The sequence below is a fragment of the Oryctolagus cuniculus genome, chromosome 6, assembly GCF_964237555.1.
Source record: "Oryctolagus cuniculus chromosome 6, mOryCun1.1, whole genome shotgun sequence".
NCBI classification, from domain to species: domain Eukaryota; kingdom Metazoa; phylum Chordata; class Mammalia; order Lagomorpha; family Leporidae; genus Oryctolagus; species Oryctolagus cuniculus.
Window position 1 is genome coordinate 120,251,739 of NC_091437.1, and position 21,667 is coordinate 120,273,405.

At 41.9% G+C, this 21,667-nt stretch overlaps 1 protein-coding gene across 1 annotated transcript in view; it reads left to right on the forward strand.

The window, feature by feature from the left end:
• The window catches only part of INTS8 (integrator complex subunit 8), a 72,006-nt gene that overhangs the window by 48,116 nt on the left and 2,223 nt on the right, over positions 1-21,667 (forward strand). Inside the window, exons 17-26 of the mRNA XM_002710696.5 lie at positions 4,098-4,282; positions 4,929-4,962; positions 7,066-7,122; positions 7,205-7,266; positions 9,674-9,792; positions 13,646-13,749; positions 16,676-16,726; positions 18,272-18,345; positions 18,417-18,481; positions 18,631-18,674. Coding sequence (XP_002710742.1) covers positions 4,098-4,282; positions 4,929-4,962; positions 7,066-7,122; positions 7,205-7,266; positions 9,674-9,792; positions 13,646-13,749; positions 16,676-16,726; positions 18,272-18,345; positions 18,417-18,481; positions 18,631-18,674 — 795 coding nt within the window. The remainder of the gene's footprint in view (positions 1-4,097; positions 4,283-4,928; positions 4,963-7,065; positions 7,123-7,204; positions 7,267-9,673; positions 9,793-13,645; positions 13,750-16,675; positions 16,727-18,271; positions 18,346-18,416; positions 18,482-18,630; positions 18,675-21,667) is intronic.

Genomic DNA, 21,667 nt, shown 5'->3' on the forward strand with positions numbered 1-21,667 from the left:
AAAAACAAAACAAAACAAAACAAAACAAAATATATATTTACTTCTCTGAGTTTGAGAGCCTGAATATATAACATGTTTATTTATTTATTTTTTATTTTTGATAGGCAGAGTAGACAATGAGAGAGAGAGACAGAGAGAAAGGTCTTCCTTTGCCGTTGGTTCACCCTTCAATGGCCGCTGCGGCCGGTGCGCTGTGGCCGGCGCACAGTGCTGATCCGATGGCAGGAGCCAGGTACTTATCCTGGTCTCCCATGGGGTGCAGGGCCCAAGCACTTGGGCCATCCTCCACTGCACTCCCTGGCCACAGCAGAGAGCTGGCCTGGAAGAGGGGCAACCGGGACAGAATCCGGCACCCCGACCGGGACTAGAACACCGGGTGCCGGCGCCGAATTAATAATATGCTTGCTGTTGCTTCCATTGTGATGTGGTGGTAAAGCCATCACCTGTGATGCCAGCATCCCGTATGGGTGTCAGTTTGGGTCCTAGCTGCTCCACTTCTAGTCCAATTAGCTCCTTGCTAATGTGCCTGGGAAAAGCAGTAGAAGATGGTGCAAGTGTCTGGGCGCCTGTCACCTACATGGGAGACCTGGAAGAAGCTCCTGGTTTCTGGCTTAAGCCTGGCCTAGCCCTAGCTAGTGTAGCCATCTGGAAAATGAGCCAGCTGATGGAAGATCTCTCTCTGTCTCTCTGTGTCTGTCATCTTTAACTCTGAATTTCAAATAAATAAATCTTTAAAAAATCATAATATGCTTGTTATTAGTAGTTACACCCATACGAAATAATTCGTTCAGTAAATTGGTAGTATGTTGTTTATTTTGTCTTAATTGTCCCTATCCTCTGCAACCTGGAGTGCTACTGGATGCCTGAAATATCAAAAGGAAGTTTTCCTAAGATTACATCATTCATGTGTTAATATTGTGTATACTTTGAATCTTTTTTTCTTTAAAGATTTATTTATTTATTTGAAAGAGTTATGCAGAGAGAGAGGGGTCTTCCATCCAATGGTTCACTCCCCAATTGGCTGCAACGGCCGGAGCTGTGCCAATCCATAGCCAGGAGCCAGGAGCTCCTTCTCGGTCTCCCACGCAGGAGCAGGGGCTCAAGGGCTTGGGCCATCTTCTATTGCTTTCATAGGCCACAGCAGAGAGCTGGATTGGATGTGGAACAACCGGATCTCGAACCAGCACCCACATGGTATGCCAGTACTTCAGGCCAGGGTGTAAACCTGCTGAGCCACAGTGCCGGCCACTTTTTTTAAATCTTTTTTTTAAAGATTTGTTTATTTATTTGAAAGAGTTACACAAAGAGAGAGAGAGGGTTTTTTTTTTTTTTTTTTTTTTTTTTTTTTATTTGACAGGCTGAGTTACAGAGAGAGAGAGGCAGAGAGAAAGATCTTCCTTCCGTTGGTTCACCGCACAAATGACCACTACGGCCAGCGTGCTGCGCCGATCCGAAGCCAGGAGCCAGGTGCTTCCTCCTAATCTCCCATGTAGGTGCAGGGCCCAAGGACTTGGGCCATCCTCCACTGTCTTCCTGGGCCACAGCAGAGAGCTGGACTGGAAGAGGAGCAACCAGGACAGAACCAGTGCCCCAACCAGGACTAGAACCCAGGGTACTGGCGCCGCAGGCAGAGGATTAGCCTAGTGAGCCACGGTGCTGACCAAGGGGCAGGCATTTGACTTAGCAGTCAACATACCTCTTGAAATTTCCACATGCCATATTGGAGGACCTAGGTTTAAATCCTGGCTCTGCCTCCATTTCTGGCTTCCTGCAAATGTGCATCCTGAGAGACAGTCATGATGGCTCTGATAATCAGGTTTCTGTCACCTACATGAGAAATTACAGTTGAGTTCTAGACTCTTGGCTTTGACCTGGCCTGCCCTTGACTGTTGTAAGCATTTGAGGAGTGAACCAGTGGGTGGGAGATATTTCTGCTTCTGTACCTTTCAAAATAGCAAGCAAACAAACATTGATGAGGAATGGAATTAAGCGAGAAGTTGAATAAACAGAAGAAAATGAATTTGAAATAAGGAGGTACAATATACCTGGCCTTGTGTTGTAGTAAACAGCTGTATGTACTCCAGTAGCAATTCCAGTTATCAGAGAAGAATATATTGATTGGACATGCAGGATCAGCTGTCCTCTTGGACTGGTATTAACTGGTATCTACTCACGTAGTAAAGATAGGGGTTTAACATCATTTTCACTAACTATAAAAAGCATCAGTACTCTTATTAATTTACTTATGGAGTTGGGGTTATGTAGAATGACATCCTTGTCCTTTGAGATGTACATTGGGGTATTCAGGGATATAATGTGGCAGTAACACCATGCGTGGCTTGATGAAGCACTGTGTTTGAGGATATATAAGGCTAACATGGCAGTGTATCCTAGATATTTTTCGAACTGTTTAATTTTTCTGTTTTAAAATTTTCATAACAAAACATGTTCATTTTCATCCTAATCCTGGTTTCCTTTTAAAGAAGACACTTTTCCAGTGGGAACCCCATCAGAGAAATTTCTAAGCACATTTCAGTAGGAACTAGTGTTTCCTATAGGACATGGAAGTTCTTGCCACTGCACCCTCTAAAGTATCCATTATATGTAAAATTTAATAATAAGTGGAATAGAAATACTGTCTCTTTCAAATTATAGATGAAAAAAAGTGCTGAATTTGATGTAAGCCTTTTTCTTTGTTTTCAGTTTGGGGTCTGTCTTGTCTCTGCCACTTGCTTTCAGCTCTTCTACTCTTAGTTTTGGATCCTTCCCACATGATCAGTCTCAGAGATGCCTTTATTCAGATCAGTTACTGTATGTAATCTGTTCTTCCTTGATACTCACATTAGCAGTGGCTCCACCTCCATTTGTTAGCATTTTTTTTTTTTAGGATAAAGTACCCCTAAATCTTGTTTCCGTATTCTACCAATTTTACTTATTTTTAAAACTTTCCTTATTTTTAATATTTGCATACTTATGGAATATAGTACAATAATATATATATATATGCAATGTTTAATGTAAATACTACTTTAATCTTTTGGCTTTTACTGCATTTAACATTATGGTATATGCCTTCAGCTACGCACCTTTTTTTTTTTTTTTTTTTTTACTTGTTAAAGATTTTATTTATTTGAGAGAGAGAGTTGCAGACAGAGGGAGAGACAGAGAGAAAGGTCTTCCATTTGCTGGTTCACTCTCCAAATGGCCATAATGGCTGGAGCTGTGCCCATCTGAAGCCAGGAGCATCTTCTGAGTCTCCCACACAGGTGCATGGGCCCTTGTACTTGGGCCATCTTCTGCTCTCCCATTCCGTGGCAGAGAGCTCAATCAGAAGAGGAGCAGCCCAGACTAGAACCGGTGCCCATATAGGGTGCTGACACCACAAGCGGAGGATTAACCTAGTGCACCAGAGTGCCAACCCCCCTTTTTTTAAAAAATTTTTTAAAGATTTATTTATTTACTTGAAATGCAGAGTGACAGGGGGAGAGATCTTCCATTTGCTGGTTCACTCCCCAAATGCCTGCAACAGCTAGGGCTAAGCCAGGCTGAACTCCGGAAACTCCCATCTGAGGGTCTCCCATGTGGGTAGCAGGAACCTAAGTTCCTTGGCTGTCATCTGCTGCCTCCCAGGTGCATTAACAGGTTGGAATGGCAGAATAGTTGGAAATTGAACCTGGCACTCTGATAGCAGAGTTAAGTGTTGTGTCATAATGCCTGCTCCACCATTTTTGTTTTTATACTTCTATTTATATATATTTTATTGTTTTTATGTATATTTTAGCAGCTTGTTTTCACTTAATAAATCACATAACCCTTTGCAGTGTCTCATTTTTGTTTTCATTAGTCCATAGTTATGCAGCAGTGATGATGTTTATATAGTAGAACCAGAGGATCTTCTTCCTCAAACAGATCCAGATCTGTTGTCAGTAGATCATGAGCTTTAAGTTCCTCATAGGTTATATTTAATGTGCTGTGCAAAGGTAACTGTGCTCTCTTTGGACAGCTATTTTTTGAATCCATTGTACCTTAATAATAGAACTTTTTTGTATGATATTACAGCTAATGTTTTATTATTTATTTTCTTTTTGTTACTATAGCTTGGACAGCTTTTAGCAGCTACATGCAAAGAACTTCCAGGCCCTAAAGAAAGTAGACGGACTGCTAAAGATCTTTGGGAAGTTGTTGTTCAAATCTGTAGTGTGTCCAGTCAGCACAAACGAGGAAATGATGGCAGAGTTAGTTTAATAAAGCAAAGGGAATCTACATTAGGTATAATGTATCGGTATGTATTGGTATGTTTCTATTTGTTATATATTTTTGAGTTTTTCTTGTTTTTTCTATTTGTACTGTTTCAAGAACATCTATATTGTATATCATAAAGATAAACCACTTAAAAATTATTTAAGAGGCAGAGAGAGAGCTCTCTGCTGGTTCACTCCTCAGATGCATTTAATGGGGGCTAGCATTGTAGTTTAACAGATTAAGCTACCGCCTGCAACACTGGCATCTCATATGGGCGCTGCTGGTTCAAGTCCCAGCTGCTTCACTTCAAATCTAGCTCCCTGCAAATGCATCTGGGAAAGTAGCAGAAGGTGGCCTAAGTCCTTGGGCCTCTGCACCCAAGTGCAGAGGTCTGTATTAGCAGGGAGCTGGCTGCTGGATTTGGAAGCAGGACTTGAATCCAGGCAATTTGATGTGGGTTGTAGATGTCTTATTTAATGCTAGGCTAAGTCTTGAGGCTGTCACTGCCCAAAGATAGATAGGAGCATGTGATTTAAACAGGGAAAAAATGTTACTAAGTTAGTATGAAAATATTATACTCATCAATGGAGAATTGGAGACTTAGGAATAAACCTTCATCTACAATATATTACTTTATTTTTAATTTCAAATGCTAAATGTTTATAAAAATTTTTGTTTTTTTATAGGAGTGAACTTCTTTCTTTTATCAAAAAGTTACGGGTAAGATTAAAAATAATATAATTACTATTGATGTATTCATGGGGTGTGACTGAAAAATACTGAGTGCTTCAAGTTATGATTATATTATTGAAGTGACCTGTTAGTGTGCTTTTCTTGAGTGATCTTTATTGAAAGTGGAATAATCTGAATGGAGACTTTATTTTGTATTTACTTGACCATCTTTTAGCACAGAACAATTATTTTTTGAGTTTAAAAAAAAATATTTATTTATTGGGCCTGGAACTGTGGCATAGCAGGTAAAGCTGCCACCTTCAGTGCTAGCATCCCGTTGGGCGCCTGTTCGAGTCCTGGCTGCTCCACTTCCGATCCAGCTATCTGCTATGGCCTGGGAAAGCAGTGGAAGATGACCCAAGTCCTTGGGCCCCTGCACCCACATGGGAAGAACCAGAGGAAGCTCTTGGCTCCTATCTTCGGATTGGTTCAGCTCTGGGCTTTGCAGCCAATTGGGGAATGAACCAGTGGATGGAAGCCCGCGTGCGCGCTTGCTTGCTCTCTCTCTCTCTCTCTTTCTGTCTCTCTGCCTCTCCTCTCTCTTTGTAACTCTGATTTTCAAATAAATAAATAAATCTTTAAAAATATAGATTTGTTTGTTTATTTGAAAGGCAGAAATACAGAGAGAAAGAGAGACAGAGAGAGATCGTCCATCCACAGGTTCACTCCCCAGATGACTATAACAGGTGGAGCTGGACTTATCCAATTCTAGGGGCTTCTTCTGGGTCTCCCATGTAGGTGCAGGGGCCCAAGGACTTGCGCCATCTTCCATTGCTTTCCCAGGCATATTAGCAGGGAACTGGATTGGAAATGGAGCATCCGGGACTGGAACCAGTGCCCAAATGGGATGCCACAGCACAAGCAGTGGCTGTACCTGCTATACCATTATGCCGGCCTCATTGTTTTTGGATGGCGTTGGCCCCATTATTTTTTAAATTGTAAAAGAAATCCTTGTAATAGGGCTAGATGTGTAAGGCTTGGCATTAGTTTTTGTTTGATAGCATTAATGTCTTTTTTGTTTCATGGGTATAACCTAGGCCTCATCCTCTAAATATTTTAAGGAATAAGAAGTCTGAAGGTAACCTGCAGAGGTAGCCTGAAATCCTAGTTGAAAGAGATCTGTTAACTCAGTTTCAAAAGTCAGATGAGGACATGACTCTGGAGATAGACTCATAAGTCAGATGCATAATGAAATATGGTAATTTTCTTTTTGTTTTTTAAAGATTTATTTTTATTTATTTGAAAGTGTTTCAGGCGGGTGCCGCAGCTCACTAGGTTAATCCTCCACCTGCGGCACTGGCACTCCAGGTTCTAGTCCTGATCGTGGCGCCGGATTCTGTCCCGGTTGCTCCTTTTCCAGTCCAGCTCTCTGCTGTGGCCCGGGAGTGCAGTGGAGGATGGCCCAAGTGCTTGGCCCTGCACCCGCATGGGAGACCAGGAGAAGCACCTGGCTCCTGGCTTCAGATTGGTGCAGCGCCCCAGCCGTAGCAGCCATTTGGGTGGTGAACCAACGGAAGGAAGACCTTTCTCTGTCTCTCTCTCTCACTGTCTAACTCTGCCTGTCAAAAAAAAAAAAAAAAAAAAAAAAAAAAAAAGTGTTTCAGAGAAAGGTAGAGCAGGAGTAGGGGGAGTGTCTTTATCCTGTTTCACTCCCCAAATGGCTGCAATGGCCAGGGTTGGGCAGTCTGAAACCAGGAGCGAAGAGCTTCATTTGGGTTTCCCACGTGGGTGAGGGGCCCAAAGACTTGGGCCATCTTCCACTGCTTTCTCAGGTGCATTAGCAAGGAGCTGGATCAGAAGTAGTGCAGCTGGGACTTGAACTGGTGCCCATACAGGATGCCGACATTGCAGGCCGGGGCTTTAACCCACTGTGCCACAGTGCCAACCGTTGGTAATTTTCATGTAAACTGTGTGTGCTGTAATTTTTCATGAGATTAAAAATTGAGTTGATATTTAATGTGTGCTAAATCAAAGTTTATACTAAATTTAAAAGTTGTAAGAATCTTTTAAAAGAAAATACTTGGTTTCTCTGAGGTTAGCAGAAATTTTAAATGTTTAAATATGATTTACAGACTGTTTTCTTTCTTGTAGGAACCATTGGTTTTGACTATTATTTTATCACTCTTTGTGAAACTTCATAATGTTCGGGTCAGTAGTTCTTAATTATATTTTCATAAAATTTTTGAAAGGAATTTCTTTTTAAATTAGGCTTTTTTTTCTCTTTTTAAAGGAGGACATTGTAAATGATATTACAGCTGAGCACATTTCTATTTGGCCATCTTCTATTCCAAAGTAAGTAGTGGTATAGATTACATTTTATTAAATTAGTTACATATTTAGAAACCATCTTGACTGGTATAGATACCCTTAGATAATTTCGTTAAAAGGCCAGTTTTTTTATGGTTCTACAACTGTCTTTGTTTTTGTATTATAGTAATTATCTTCCTAAAAATTACAGTAAGGTATAACTCTTAAGACCCAAGATAAATTGACCCTAAATAGAACAGAAGACTTAAGTGGTCTTCATTATCAGTGGGTAGAAGTAGAGAATTGAGCCTAATGAAAGGGCTTTGTATCAGGTTTCTAGTATCGTACCGCTGGTGCAAATATCCATATGAAAAAAAAATTTATAATCTCTTCTAGTATGAAGTTTCTTCAGTAAGCTCACAAAAAATGAAATTAAAAGGTAACTGTTTAAATCCTTGCAGTTTTTTTTTTTTTTTCCCTTAAGATTTATTTATTTGAAAGGCATGGAGAAAGAGTAGGAGAAATACAGATAGAGATCTTCCATCTGCTAGTTTACTCCCCAAATGGCCACTGTAGTTTTGGGCTGGGCGAGGTCAAAGTCAGGAGCCCATGCAAGTCTCCTATGTTGTTGCAAGGGCCCAAGTAGCTGGGCCAACTTGCCCTGCTTTCCCAGGCATATAAGCAGGGAGTGGGATTGGGAGCAGAGCAGCTTGACTTGAACCACCACTCCAATATGGGGTGTTAGTGTCTAAAGCCATGGGTTAACCCACTGTGTCATAAGCTGGCCTGCAAATTTTTTTACAATATGCATTTTTAAAATAATACATATTCTCTATGAACTTAAAATTATTCAAGAAGCAGAGGAACACAGACACAGAGTTCCTGTCTTGTTCACTCCTCAAATGCCTACAATGTCTGGGGCTAAGCCAGGTTGCAGCTGAGAGCTGGGATCTTTTTTTTAAAGATTTATTTATTTATTTGAAAGGCACAGTTACACAGAGAGAGAAGGAGAGGCAGAGAGAGAGAGAGAGAGAGAGAAAGAGAGAGAAAGAGAGGTCTTCCATCCGCTGATTCACCCCCCAGTTGGCTGCAGTGGCCGGGGCTGTGCCGATCTGAAGCTAGGAGTCAGGAGCTTCCTCTGGGTCTTTCCACCTGGATGCAGGGGCCCAAGGATTTGGGCCATCTTCCTCTGCTTACCCAGGCCATAACAGAGAGCTAGATCAGAAGTGGAGCAGCCAGGATGAGAGCTGGGATCTTAGTCTGTCTTAGATCTGCATGACAGGGACCCAGCTACATCACCTGCTACCTCTAGTGTTTTCATAGGCAGGAACCAGAGCTGGGAATCAAACCCAGGTACTCTGATATGGGATGTACATATTTAACTGCTAGGCCAAATCCCCACCCTGCTATGAACGTTCTAAAGTTTTATAGTACAGTTATTACGGGATACTCCCATCTTTCACTACTTTCCTAGGCCGTAGCAGAGAGCTAGATTGGAACAGAAGCAACTGGGACTTGAACTTGCGCCCATATGGGATACCAGGGCTCAGCAGCTGGAGGCTTAGTTCATTATGCCACAGTGCTGGCCCCAGATTTATTGAACTTTTGAGTCTGGCCTTTGGTTGTCTTGGCAGGGCCAGACCAAAAGGAACACCCATGGGCCAGACACTCCGCACCCTTTTTGTAAGTTGTAGAGTGAGGGCTTGAACCTCATATGTATCTGAATCCAGAACCTGTGTTATCTACTATTGTACTTTATTGCTTCTGGGAGATAAGATTGATCATCTGTTTCTCTTGGAGGCTTGCTTATCTTTAATCTTCCCAATTCCACATTCTATTTCTGTACCTTAAGGTGTCCACATTTAACCAGGCTAAGAGCATCTGGTCCCATTGCCTACCTTTTTATTGACTCTTACCAAATGCACTGGGGAGCTATACTTGCCACATCTGTCGCCTAACCTTTATCAGACTAGGGAAAGAAACATCTAATGCAGGAGAATCAGTTACTTTTGCAGGAAGCTACATAGCAGTATTTCTCGTATTCATGCTCTTATTTCTTGTGGCTTCAGCTAGGTAAGAGAACTTAAAAGCCATTTGGGGAGATTTTGTTCCCAGTAATTTGTCCTAAAAGCAGAAATGGGTTTTTATCCTACTACTTTTAAATGCTTTAAACATTTGAAAAGATATAAAGATACTTTAGTCACTTTCTTGGTTATTTTTGGAAAAAAAGGAAACAAATCACTTTCTTTTTAGTGATTTATGAAAAGTTAGCTAATCATGTTTCTCAAACAAAGTAGTTTTGTTAGTTTTTATGTATTTACCCTTAGTAATATTTAGTGTGGTATTTGTGACTACCTAGATTTCCACTGCCGTTTTGTTTCTAATAAATGTATGTATGGAATTTGAAGTTGACATTTAATACAGGGACTCACATTAAGTGTCTTCCTTTTAGCCTGCAGTCTGTGGACTTTGAAGCTGTGGCAATCACAGTGAAAGAACTAGTTCGGTATACACTCAGTATAAATCCAAACAACCACTCCTGGTTAATTATTCAGGCAGACATTTATTTTGGTAAGTGAGATGTTTGGTTGCTTTGGGTTTTGTTTTTGTAGCAAGTAAAAGTAATTATGTTGCTCATTTTATTAGAATATTTTATTGAACTTTATTTGATTTTGAGATTTACTTTTCTTTATACAATTAAGAATATAAAACCAATTGTTTTAACTTTTCTTTTGGTATAGAACCCTTGGTTCAGGTGCTTTTAATTTACCTTTTTTCTGTTTCTTAAAAATGGAATTTTAAAATCAATTAAGTTGGTTATTTAAGGTGAATTTTATCTGTAAAATTGCTTTTTAAAGATTATAAAATAGCTGTAAGTATGCTTAGTAACTGTTTATATTATGGGAGATAGATCCATAATTTCCCCCTCCCTGATTTTATATGATAGGATTTTCTAATTTGTTAGGTAGTCTCCAAAATGTCTATTATTGTGCAGATCATATAAATTTTCTGACTGGTATTTTCAGGATCAGTTTTTTTTTTTTTTTTTTTTTTTTTTTTTTTTTTAAGATTTATCTTATTTGAAAGGCAGAGATCTGGGGGCTGGAGGGAGAGATTGAAATTTTCCATCTACTTGTTCATGCCCTGAATGGCTACAACTGTCAGGGCTAGGCCAGGCCAAAGCCAGGAGCCTGGCACTCCATCTAGGTCTTCCATGTATGTAGTGGGGGTCCAAGTACTTGGGCCATATTCTGCTGCTTTACCAGGCACATTAACAGGAAGCTGGATTGGAGCTGTAGCAGCTGAGTCTTGAACTGACATTAATCTTTGATGCTGGTATTGCAGGCAGTGGATTAACCCACTATATCACAACACTGACTCTAGGATCAATTTTTTTTTTTTTTTAAGATTTTATTTATTTGAAAGAGTTACAGAGAGAAGTAGAGACAGAGAGAGGGTTCTTCCATCTGCTGATTCACTCCCGAGATGGTTGCGGTGGCCTGAGCTGTGCTGATCCAAAACCAGGAGCCAGGAGCTTCTTCAGGGTCTCCCACATGGGTGCAGTGGCCCAAGGTCTTGGACCATCTTCTACTACTATCCCAGGCCATACCAGGGAGCTGGATCAGATGAGGAGCAGCCAGGACTAGAACCGGTGCCCATATGGGATGCCGGCACTTCAGGCCAGGGCTTTAACCCACTGTGCCACAGCGTCGGCCCCTCCAGGATCAATTTTAAAAAGTCGATTAAAGGGGTCAGTGCTCTTGCATAGAGGGTTAAGTCTCTGCCTGTAGTGCTGGCATCCCATGTGAGTGCTGGGTCAAGTCCTGGCTCATCCACTTTTGATCCAGCTCCCTTCTTTATCTCACTCTTTTTTTTTTTTTTAATAAATATTTTTTAAAGGTTTATTTATTAGAAAGGCAGAGGTAGAGAGGTTGAGAGGTAGAGAGAGAGAGAGAGAGAGAAAGTAAAAGTCTTCCATCTGCTGGTTCACTCCGCAAACAGCTGCAAAGGCCGGAGCTGAGCTAATCCAAAGCCAGGAGCCAAGAACTATGTCTGGGTCTCTCACACAGGTGCAGGGGCCCAAGGACTTGGGCCATCTTCCACTGCTTTCCCAGGCCATAGCAGTGAGCGGGATTGAAAGTGGAACAGATGGGACTCGAACTGGTGCCCATATGGGATGCTGGCACTGCAGGTGGCAGCTTTACCCACTACACCACAGCACCAGCCCCCCAACTCCCTTCTAATGTGCCTGCTAGGGCAACAAAGGATGCTCCAAGTGCTTGGGCCCCTGATCCATGTGGGAGACCTGGAAGAAGCTCCCTGGCTCCTGGCTTCGGTCTGGCCCAGCCTGGCCGTTGCAACCATTTGAGGAGTGAACCAGCAGATGGGAAATCTCATTCTCTCTCTCTTTTCTCTGTGTGTCTCTGCTTTTCAAATAAATATTTTTTTAAAAAAAAGTTGATTGAAGGCAAAATTTCAAAATATAATGGTAGAATGAATAAGAACATCAACCCCCATGTGTCTGCCACCCAGCTTTAACAATAATTAATTCAACACCAGTACTATTTTATCTATTCCCTTACTTACTTTCTCTCTCCAGTGGATCATTTGGATAATTGCTGATTTTAATGTTTGTTTTCATCCCAACCCCAAAACAAGTTTATCATCATAATCTCTCTCTCTCTTTTTTTAAGTTTTATTTATCTGAAAGGTAGAGAGGTGCCCAGCAATGTGGCACCATTGATTAAGCCACTAGTTTTGATGCCTGCAACCCGTATTGGAATGCCAGTTTGAGTCTTGGCTACACCACTTCTGATCTAGCTCCCTGCTAATGCACCTGGGAAGACAGTGAAGGTGGCCCAAGTACTTGGGCCCTTGCTACCCATGTGGGAGACAGGGATGGATTTCCTGGCTTCTGGCTCTGGCTTCAACCTTGCTCAGCACTGGCTGTTGTAGCCATTTAGGGAGTGATCCAGGGATAGACAATCTTTCTTTGTCTTTCCCTCTTTCTCTATAGCTCTGCCTTTTGAATAAATGAATGAAAGAATGAATACATACATACAGAAATCTTAAAAAAGATTAAAAATTTTCCATCCATTGGTTGACTGCCCAAAAACTTGCTATAGCAGCGGCTTAGTGAGGCTGAAGGTAAGAGCCCGGAACTCCATTCAGGGCTACAGTGTAGGTGGCATTGACCCTAGTACTTGAGCTAAATTGTCTATTCCTTTCCAGGGTGCACATTGGCAGTAAGGTTGTTTGGAAGTGAGGTTGGTCAAACACAGGCACTCCAGTATAGAATGTGGGGTTCCAAGCGGCAACTACAATGCCTGTCTCATCAAGATTTTAATATCTGGGTGCCAGCATTGTGGCGTAGTGGGTTAAGCTGCCATCTGTGGCACTGGCATCCCTTATGGGTGCCAAATGAGCCCCGCTGCTCCATTCCAATCCAGCTCCCTGCTGATGCTCCTGGGAAAGCAGCGGAAGATGGCCCAAGCACTTGGGTCCCTGCTACCCACATGGGGGAACTGGAGGAAGCTCCTGGCTCCTAGCTTTGAATGGGCCCAGTTCCAGCCATTGCAGCCATCTGGGGAGTAAACCAGCAGTTAGAAGCTCTCTCTCTCTGTCTTTCTCTCTTCCAGTCTCTCCTCCTCTCTCTGTAACTGCTTTTCAAATAAATCAATCTTTGAAAAAAAAAAAGATTTTTAAGGGGCTGGCGCTGTGGTGTAACAGCTAAAGCCACCACCTGCAAGGCTGACATTACACATGGGTGCTGGTTCGAGTCCCGGCTGCTCCACTTTCAATCCAGCTCTCTGCTATGGCCTGGGAAAGCAGTAGAAGGCCCAGTGCTTTGGCCCCTGCACTTGCATGGGAGACCTGAAAGAATCTTCTGGCTCCTGGCTTCAGATCAGTGCAGCTTCGGCCATTGTGGCCAGTTGGGGAGTGAACCAGTGGATAGAAGACCTCTCTCTCTCTCTCTGCTGGTTCACTCTACAATTGGCCGCAACGGCTGGAGCTGCACCAATCCTTAGCCAGGAGCGTCTTCCGGGTTTCCCACATGGGAGCAGGGACCTGACTTGGGCCGTCTTCTACTGCTTTCCCAGGCCATAGCAGAGAGCTGGATCGGAAGTGGAGCAGCCAGGACTAGAACTGGTGCCCATATGATGTATTGGCGCCATAGGTGGAGGTTTATTTAGCCCACTACCCCACAGCGTTGGCCCTATGTCACATCCTAAATGTGGTTAAAAAACTAAAGGCAATTTTCCCTGTGTGTTCCTGATAAGAGTAAAGTTTTATCCCTAGGTTGTGCTTTGAATTTTGTCCACTTATGAAGTTGTCCCTGACTGTTCACAAAAGAGGTCCTATCTGTTTTTCCAACTACCATTGCTAATAACAGGTACTTTTTTGTATTTGTTTTCTCCTTCAGCAACAAATCAGTATTCAGCAGCGCTTCACTACTACCTCCAGGCAGGAGCTGTGTGTTCTGATTTCTTTAATAAGGCTGTGCCCCCTGATGTGTATACAGACCAAGTAAGTTGTTTCTGTAGGCTTTTCTTCTTGCCTGCCTTTACATATCCCTCTTCCTGGGCCACTTTGCAGTTGAACTTTGCCATTTCCATATATTCGATGGTAAGATCCTATATGGTAACACCCAAGTTGATTACTATAGAAGAGATTGCTCCATTTCTAATACATTTTGCTGTTTTGATTCTCAAGATGCATCTCAAGTGCAGTCTGTCCTAAACTGTGTTTAATGTCTTACTTTACCAGTCTCCCCTCATAATAAACTCACCTATGCTTCCAAAACTCAACTCCACAACATCAGTGTTGTTTAACTATTTGAGCATTATCCTTTGTTCTTTGCCTTGCTTTATTGACTCCTCCTAATACCCACTCAGCTTTCAAATCATATGGATTTTTTCTCAAATTCCCAATTTTTTAATTTTCTGTATATATTTAAGTTATACAACATATTTTGATATATACATAATAAAATGATTACTACGGTCAGACAAATCATATCCATCACCTTCCTTAGTTAACCTTTTTTTTAAATATTTTATTTATTTATTTATTTATTTTTGACAGGCAGAGTGGATAGTGAGAGAGAGACAGAGAGAAAGGTCTTCCTTTTTGTCGTTGGTTCAACCTCCAATGGCCGCCGCGGCCAGCGCACTGCAGCCGGCGCATTGCGCTGATCCGAAGCCAGGAACCAGGTGCTTCTCCTGGTCTCCCATGCAGGACCCAAGGACTTGGGCCATCCTCCACTGCCCTCCCGGGCCACAGCAGAGAGCTGGCCTGGAAGAGGAGTAACCGGGACAGAATCCAGTGCCCCGACTGGGACTAGAACCCAGTGTGTGGGCGCCGCAGGTGGAGGATTAGCCTATTGAGAGGCAGCGCCGGCCCTTAGTTAACCTTTATTTGTGAGTGTGATAAGGGCACCTAAAGTGTACTGTTGGCAGGTTTTTAGTACAGTTATTTTTTCTTTTTAAGATTGATTTCTTTTTTTTTTTTTTTTTTTTTTTTTTGACAGGCAGAGTGGACAGTGAGAGAGAGAGACAGAGAGAAAGGTCTTCCTTTGCCGTTGGTTCACCCTCCAATGGCCGCCGCGGCCGGCGCGCTGCGACCGGCGCACCGCGCTGATCCGATGGCAGGAGCCAGGAGCCAGGTGCTTTTCCTGGTCTCCCATGGGGTGCAGGGCCCAAGCACCTGGGCCATCCTCCACTGCACTCCTGGCCACAGCAGAGGGCTGGCCTGGAAGAGGGGCAACCGGGACAGAATCCGGCGCCCCGACCGGGACTAGAACCCGGTGTGCCGGCACCGCAAGGCGGAGGATTAGCCTAGTGAGCCGCGGCGCCGGCCTAGATTGATTTCTTTATTTGAAAATCAGAGTTGGGGTTAATGCTGTGGTATTTGTGGGCTAAGCCTGTGCTTGTGGCAGCAGCATCTCATATAGGTGCTGGTTCGTGTCCTGGCTGTTTATTTGATCCAGCTCTCTGCTGATGGCCTCAGAAAGCAGTGGAAAATGGCCTAAGTGCTTGGGCCTCTGCACCCTCGTGGTAGCTCCTGGCTTTTGGCTTCAGGTCGGCCCAGCTCTGGCCGTTGTGGCCATTTGGGGAGTGAATCAGCAGATGAAAGACCTTTCTCTCTGTCTCTACCTTTCTGTTTGTAACTCTGCCTCTCAAATAAATAAATCAGATCTTTAAAAAGAAAATGGTAGAGATCTTTCATCTCCTGGCTCACTCTCCAGATGGTTGCAGTGGCCAGAGCTAGGCCAGTCCAAAGCCAGGAGCTGGGAGCTTCCTCCAGGTCTTCTAGGTGGGTGGCAGGGGTCCAAGCACTTGGGCCATCCTCTGCAGCTATTAGCAGGGAACCAGATCAGAAGTGGAGTAGCTGGGACCCGAACTGGGACCCATATGGGATTCCAGTGTTGGAGGCGGCAGCTTTATCTGCTGTGCTACAATGCTGGCCCCATACAATGTTATTTTTTTAAAAATTCATTTATTTATTTGAAAGGCAGACTGATAGGGGGAGAGAGAGAGAGATTTGCATCTACTGGTTCACCCCCCAACTGAATGCAGTAGCCAGGACTGGACCAGGTGTTCCATCCAGGTCTCCCACTGATGTGACAGGGACCCAAGTGCATGGACCATACCTTACTGCCTTCCCAGACATATTAACAGGGAGCTGAATCAGAAATACAGCTGTTGGAAATTGAACCAGTTTTTTCAATATAGGATGCTGGTGTTGCAGGTGGCAATTTAGCTCACTGCTACATGCCTGCCCCAGTATACAGTGCTATTAACTATAGTTCTCATGCTGTATATTCAAGCTCTAGACTTTATTTTACCTTATTGCAAATTTTTGCCCTTTGACCTACTTCTTACACTTTTTCCCGCTGTCCATCTTGTATTACTTTTTTAAAAATTTGATTGACAGTTACAGTGAGAGGGATAGACAGATCTTCGTCCAATGGTTCACGCCTCAGATGGTTACAATGGCCAGGAATGGACCATGCTGTTGCCAGGAGCTTCTTCCAGGTCTCCCACATGGGTGGCAGGGGCCCAGACACTTGGGCCATCTTCTGCTGCTTCTTCCAGTATATTATCAGGGAGTTGGCTATGAAGTGGGGCTGCTGGGATACAAACCAGAGCCCACAATGGAAGCTGGCACCACCGGTGGCGGTTTTACCTATTAATGCCACAACACCAGCCCCTCATTTTCTTTTTATATGCATTGCTGTTTCCTCTTAGACCACCATGAAAATTTATATTTTTGTAGCATTTTTAGATTCATAGCAAAATTGAATGGAACCTAGTTTTCCGATACCCTTTGTCCACTCCAACCCTTGCCTTGCCATAACTTTCCCCTTCTGGTGCCATTGCTTATGAAAAATGGCAAATTTGTTACAGTTGACCTTAACTAACTTTTGAAAATAATCATGATTTTGTTGTAGGTGATAAAGCGCATGATAAAATGCTGTTCTTTGCTGAACTGCCACACACAGGTTAGTTTACAATCTTACATTGATTTATGTTGTGTATTAAGGTACTTCAGAGCATTGTGGAAAAACAGATTTTGGTGCAAAAGATTTGAAATCTAAGTGTATGATGAGTTCATGAAAAATGTTTTTTAAAAACTTCATTCATTAACACTTTTGTATTTCTGTTTTTTCACTAAGTTTTTGAGTTTTTTCGTATGGTAAAGTTTGTCATACTGTAATGCATTGGGCTGGGAAATAACTTATTTTCCTTACCAAAATTACTTAAATTTTAAGAGTGTGGTGTACTATTTAAAATTTTTTAGTAGTTTAGAATTTTAGCCGAAGGAAACTATGAATTAGTTAACATTGAACTTCCTAAATGAAAAGCATTCTTATGTTTTCTTCTATATAAGAATAAACTTATATATTAGTTATTAGATGTATTTTAAAACCATAGGGAGGTACACTTCTTACCTATAAGAAAGGCTTTGCTCAGAAGACGTAGCAAGTGTCTGTGAGGATGTGACACTGGAACGTTCGTGTGTTGCTGGTAGGAATGTGAGGTGGTGCAGCCTCTGGGAAAGTGTCCGTTCCTCAAAGGGTTCAACATGGGCTTTATCATATGACCCAGTAATTCACTCCTGGGTTTATGCCCAATAGAACTGAAAACACGTGACCGATGATGTTCGTAGCGTCATTATTATAGTATAAAGTAAAAAGAAGAAAAAAACCCAGATAACACACATATCCATCAAATGATGAACGCATGATCAAAAATATGATATGTCCATGAAGTGAAATGTTCAGCTATAAAAAGAAATGAAGTGTTGATATGTGCTGCTATATGGGTAAACCTTGTCAGTGAATAAATCCAGACATAAAAGGTCACATATTGTATGATTCCATTCACATGAAAAGTCGAGAATAGGCAGTTCTGCGGGGACAGAAACTAGATTAACGGTTATCAGAGACTTGAGGGGACAGGGAAACATGAATGATAGCACTGGGTATAGGTTTTTTGGAGGGGTAATGAAAATGTTTTAGAATTTGATAGTGGTGATGGTTATACAAGCTTGTGAATATCCTAAAAACTACCACACTGTGCTTTCAATGGGTAACTCTCATGGTATGTGGATTATTGAAAACAGTTTTTAAAGCGATGAACATTATGACCTCAACTGATTGAAATAGGTATTTTTATGCTAAGCAGACTATCAGCTTAAATTTTGCAAAAATGAGCTTTTGTAGTTGCTGACTATAGAAGTTTTAATTGTGTGGCCTGTTATTGAATGTTGTGACACTTTTGCTTACCAGTGTTTGATTCATAGTGAAGTTTTTGTACTAGGGCTTTTTACCAGCTTCTCATTCAAAGTTGTGGTTTAGTTCCATGATGAAGCAATACTTGTTAGACACTTGTATAAAGGTTTTTGAAGTTCAAATTAGATGGAATCCATAAATAGGAACTGACCCACTGAGTGTGAAAACCTTCTTATAGAGTATATTTTTCAATTACCCTCCCAAACCAGTAGTCATTGTTACATGAAACTTTTCAATTCTTCATTTACGTAGGTGGCAATTTTATGTCAGTTCCTCAGAGAAATTGACTACAAAACAGCCTTTAAGTCACTACAGGAACAAAACAGGTATGCATGATTTTTAAAATGAGATTGAAATTTTTCTGCTTATAAGAAAGTAACTGAATTCTGTTTTTCAGTCATGATGCAATGGACTCCTACTATGACTACATATGGGATGTTACCATTTTGGAATACTTGACTTGTATCCTTTCATTGACATTTGTCTTTAGAAGCCTTCCCCTCTGTAAATTAAAGTAATTCATATTGTGTCTTTTCCATATCAAAACTGAAAAACAACTGAGCTTCCATTATTATGTTTATACTATTGCATTTTTCTTAATTGATATTTAGATCTTCATCATAAAAGAGGAGAGACAGATAAAAGACAAATTGCGGTAAGTTAGTTTATAACATTCTTCAGTGAAATACTTAGTTTCCAGAATATTAAACAGTTGTTAAGATTTGGACCAAAAAAAAAAAAGATTTTGTGTGCCCAGTTACTGCCAAAATCTGGCTATCATTGTTTACTTATTAAAAGATCCTGTTCTCAGTTTATCTTATCTTAAAATGTTAGATTAGATCATATCCCTGCTCCAAACCTTTAGATGGTTTCTCATCTCACACACAGTCAAAGTTGTTACAGTGTACCCATGTGACTTAACTCCTTTGCTAACTTCTGCTACACCAATACTCCTACTGTTCTTTGAACATGCCAAGAACATCGACCAGCTGAGCCCCTTTGAAATCTTCCTTCCAGGTCTCTCTTCAGTTGTCACCTTCTTCATGAACATCTTTTCCTGGCCATCTTAAAAGTAATAATGCTCCCACCTTTTTTTCCTCTCTACCACTCTTATTCTCATTTCCCTTTAAAATTTTTTTACTCATAACATTTAACATATGACGTATTGTATATTTACTGATTTATTATTGCATGAAGGCAAGGACTTGGTTTTGTTGTCATTGATACCTAGAGTGGTGCCTGGCACATCAAAGGTGCTCTGTTCTTGAATAGATGAACTAGTAACTAAAATTTGACTTATATTTGTATGCCAGTGCATTTCAAATTTTTTTGAAAGATTTTCTTTTATTTATTTAAAAGACATCTACAGAGAGAAGTAGAGCCAGAGAGAGAGAGGTCTTCCATTCACTGGTTCACTCCCCAAATGACCACAACGGCCAAAGCTGAGCTGATCCGAAGCCAGGAGCCAGGAGCTTCTTATGGGTCTCCCACACAGGTGCAGGGGCCCAAGGAGTTGGGCCATTTTCTACCGCTTTCCCAGGCTATAGCAGAGAGCTAGATCGGAAGTGGAGCAGCCAGGACTTGAACCAGCACCCATATGGGATGCCGGCACTGCTGGCCAGGGCTTTAATCCACTGTGCTACAGCGCTGGCCCTGCATTTGAAATTTATTGCCATTTTTACTTGCCTAACATTGGATGCATCACTATCATTGGTTTTTAAAAAGTACACAAGAGTTGTACTAGTTGGCTTGTTACTTTAAAATGCCTAAGAGAAGAAACAACTTAGCAAGAGGGGAGATTTATTTTGACTTGTGGTTTGAAGGTTCATAGTTAAAGATCAGGTGGTTGTATTGGGCTGGCCTCTGGTGCAGGCTGGTAGTGAGTGGCAGAGCGTGAGCAGAGGAATGATCGTCTCGTGAGCCTGGAAGCAGAGGCACATAGCAAGGAGCATGCTCTTCTTCTGCCCTCTGTGTAGTTCCTTCTTAGAATGTCATCATGACTTGTTCTTGCGACTCCACCCCAGTAACCTTATCCAAACCAGCCACTTCCCAAAGGTCCTGCCTTCAGACACCATAATTGGGTCTCAGTTTAAAACATCAACTATCAATGTATTCACCATTAACATAAGACCTTAGAGTTAAAACATCTGTGTGTGGGCGACCAAATCCTGTTAAGTCTATAATAAGGGTACTTTAAAAAGTTCATGGATAAGTGGAATAAATATAAAAGCAGGGGTTGTTGTTGTGGTTTGGAAAGTTAAGCTGCTGCCTGTGATGCCAGCATCCCATGTGAGCACTGGTTGTGGTCCAGCTGCTCCACTTCTGATCTAGCTCCCTACTAATGGCCTGGGAAAGCAGTGGAAGATGGCCGTAGTGCTTGGACCCCTACTACCCACCTGGGAGACCAGGTGAAGCTCTTGGCTTCAGCCTGGCCCAGTCCTGGCCATTGTAGATATTTGGGGAACCAGTGGATGGAGGATCTTTCTCTAACTGCCTTTCAAATAAATAAGTAAATCTTAAAAATGCAAATTTGAAATCCATGCACATTTTTCATGAACTTTTTGAAGACCCCCCCATGCATGGATTTCAAAATTCTTCTGCATCCAAATTTAATTTCATTTTCCATGTGCTTTTTGAAGTACCCTTATATGCTGCGTATTAAAAATTAAAGTGATATACTTGAATTAGATTGTTAGAGGAAATAGGATAACAGCACCTTTAGAAAAAAAAAATTTAAAAAGAACACACAAAGCCAGTTCCACTCATGGAGGCTACTCATTCTGCTGTTTCTAGTTTACCTAAGGCTGGAAAGCAATACTGAAATTTCTCCAGCTCTGCTTGGCTATTGTCAAACACCTCCTACTTGTATCATTTTTAAGCCTCCTCTTTGAAGTGTATACCTGTCTCCTTAGTGACTTCTCTAACCCGACTGTTCTCTCCATGCATTAAGACGTGATGAACTTACTCCTGACGCCTAGCTTTAGAGGTCTTCACTGGTGTTCTCTGCCAGCCACCCAGTCTTGTCTCAGTATTGGCCAGCCTTTTTCTACATAAGATCATACACTGCAACCCCTTCTCTGCCAGTAACCTAACTTTCTCTGACTTCTTGGCTTCCAGTGTCTCATGACCAATGAAATATTCAGGTTTGTGCCAGTGTTTCCCGCAGTGTGTCAGCTCCTTCTGTATTCCCTCCCTTCTCTTCTCACCCCAAGTACAACAAGTAACAGTCTGCAACTCTCACAGATACTAATTCACTTGGTCTGAAGGTGAGGTCCTGGGATCCAATTTTTTTTTCCCCAGGAAGATATGTTTTATCTACTTAAAAAGGCAGAGCCACACAGAGATATCTTACATCTGGTTACAGCCATCCCAGTTGGTAGCACCACAATGCCAGGACTCTGCAACCTGATTTTTAAATTTCTCACTTAGTCTGATGATGAACCCTCACTAACTATGGTTGGCTGTCAACTTCTCTGTGATCGCCATTTCAGCATCTTTGCTTTTTCGTCCTTTAGCTCTCTGGGAGAAGTACTAGTCCTGATTCAGTTCAGTTATTTATGCTTTTTCTTTTTTTGGGGCACTGAGTCTTGTTCAAGAAGTCCTACAACTGTACAAATAAATGCTACTGCCAAACCATAGTCTCAGTCT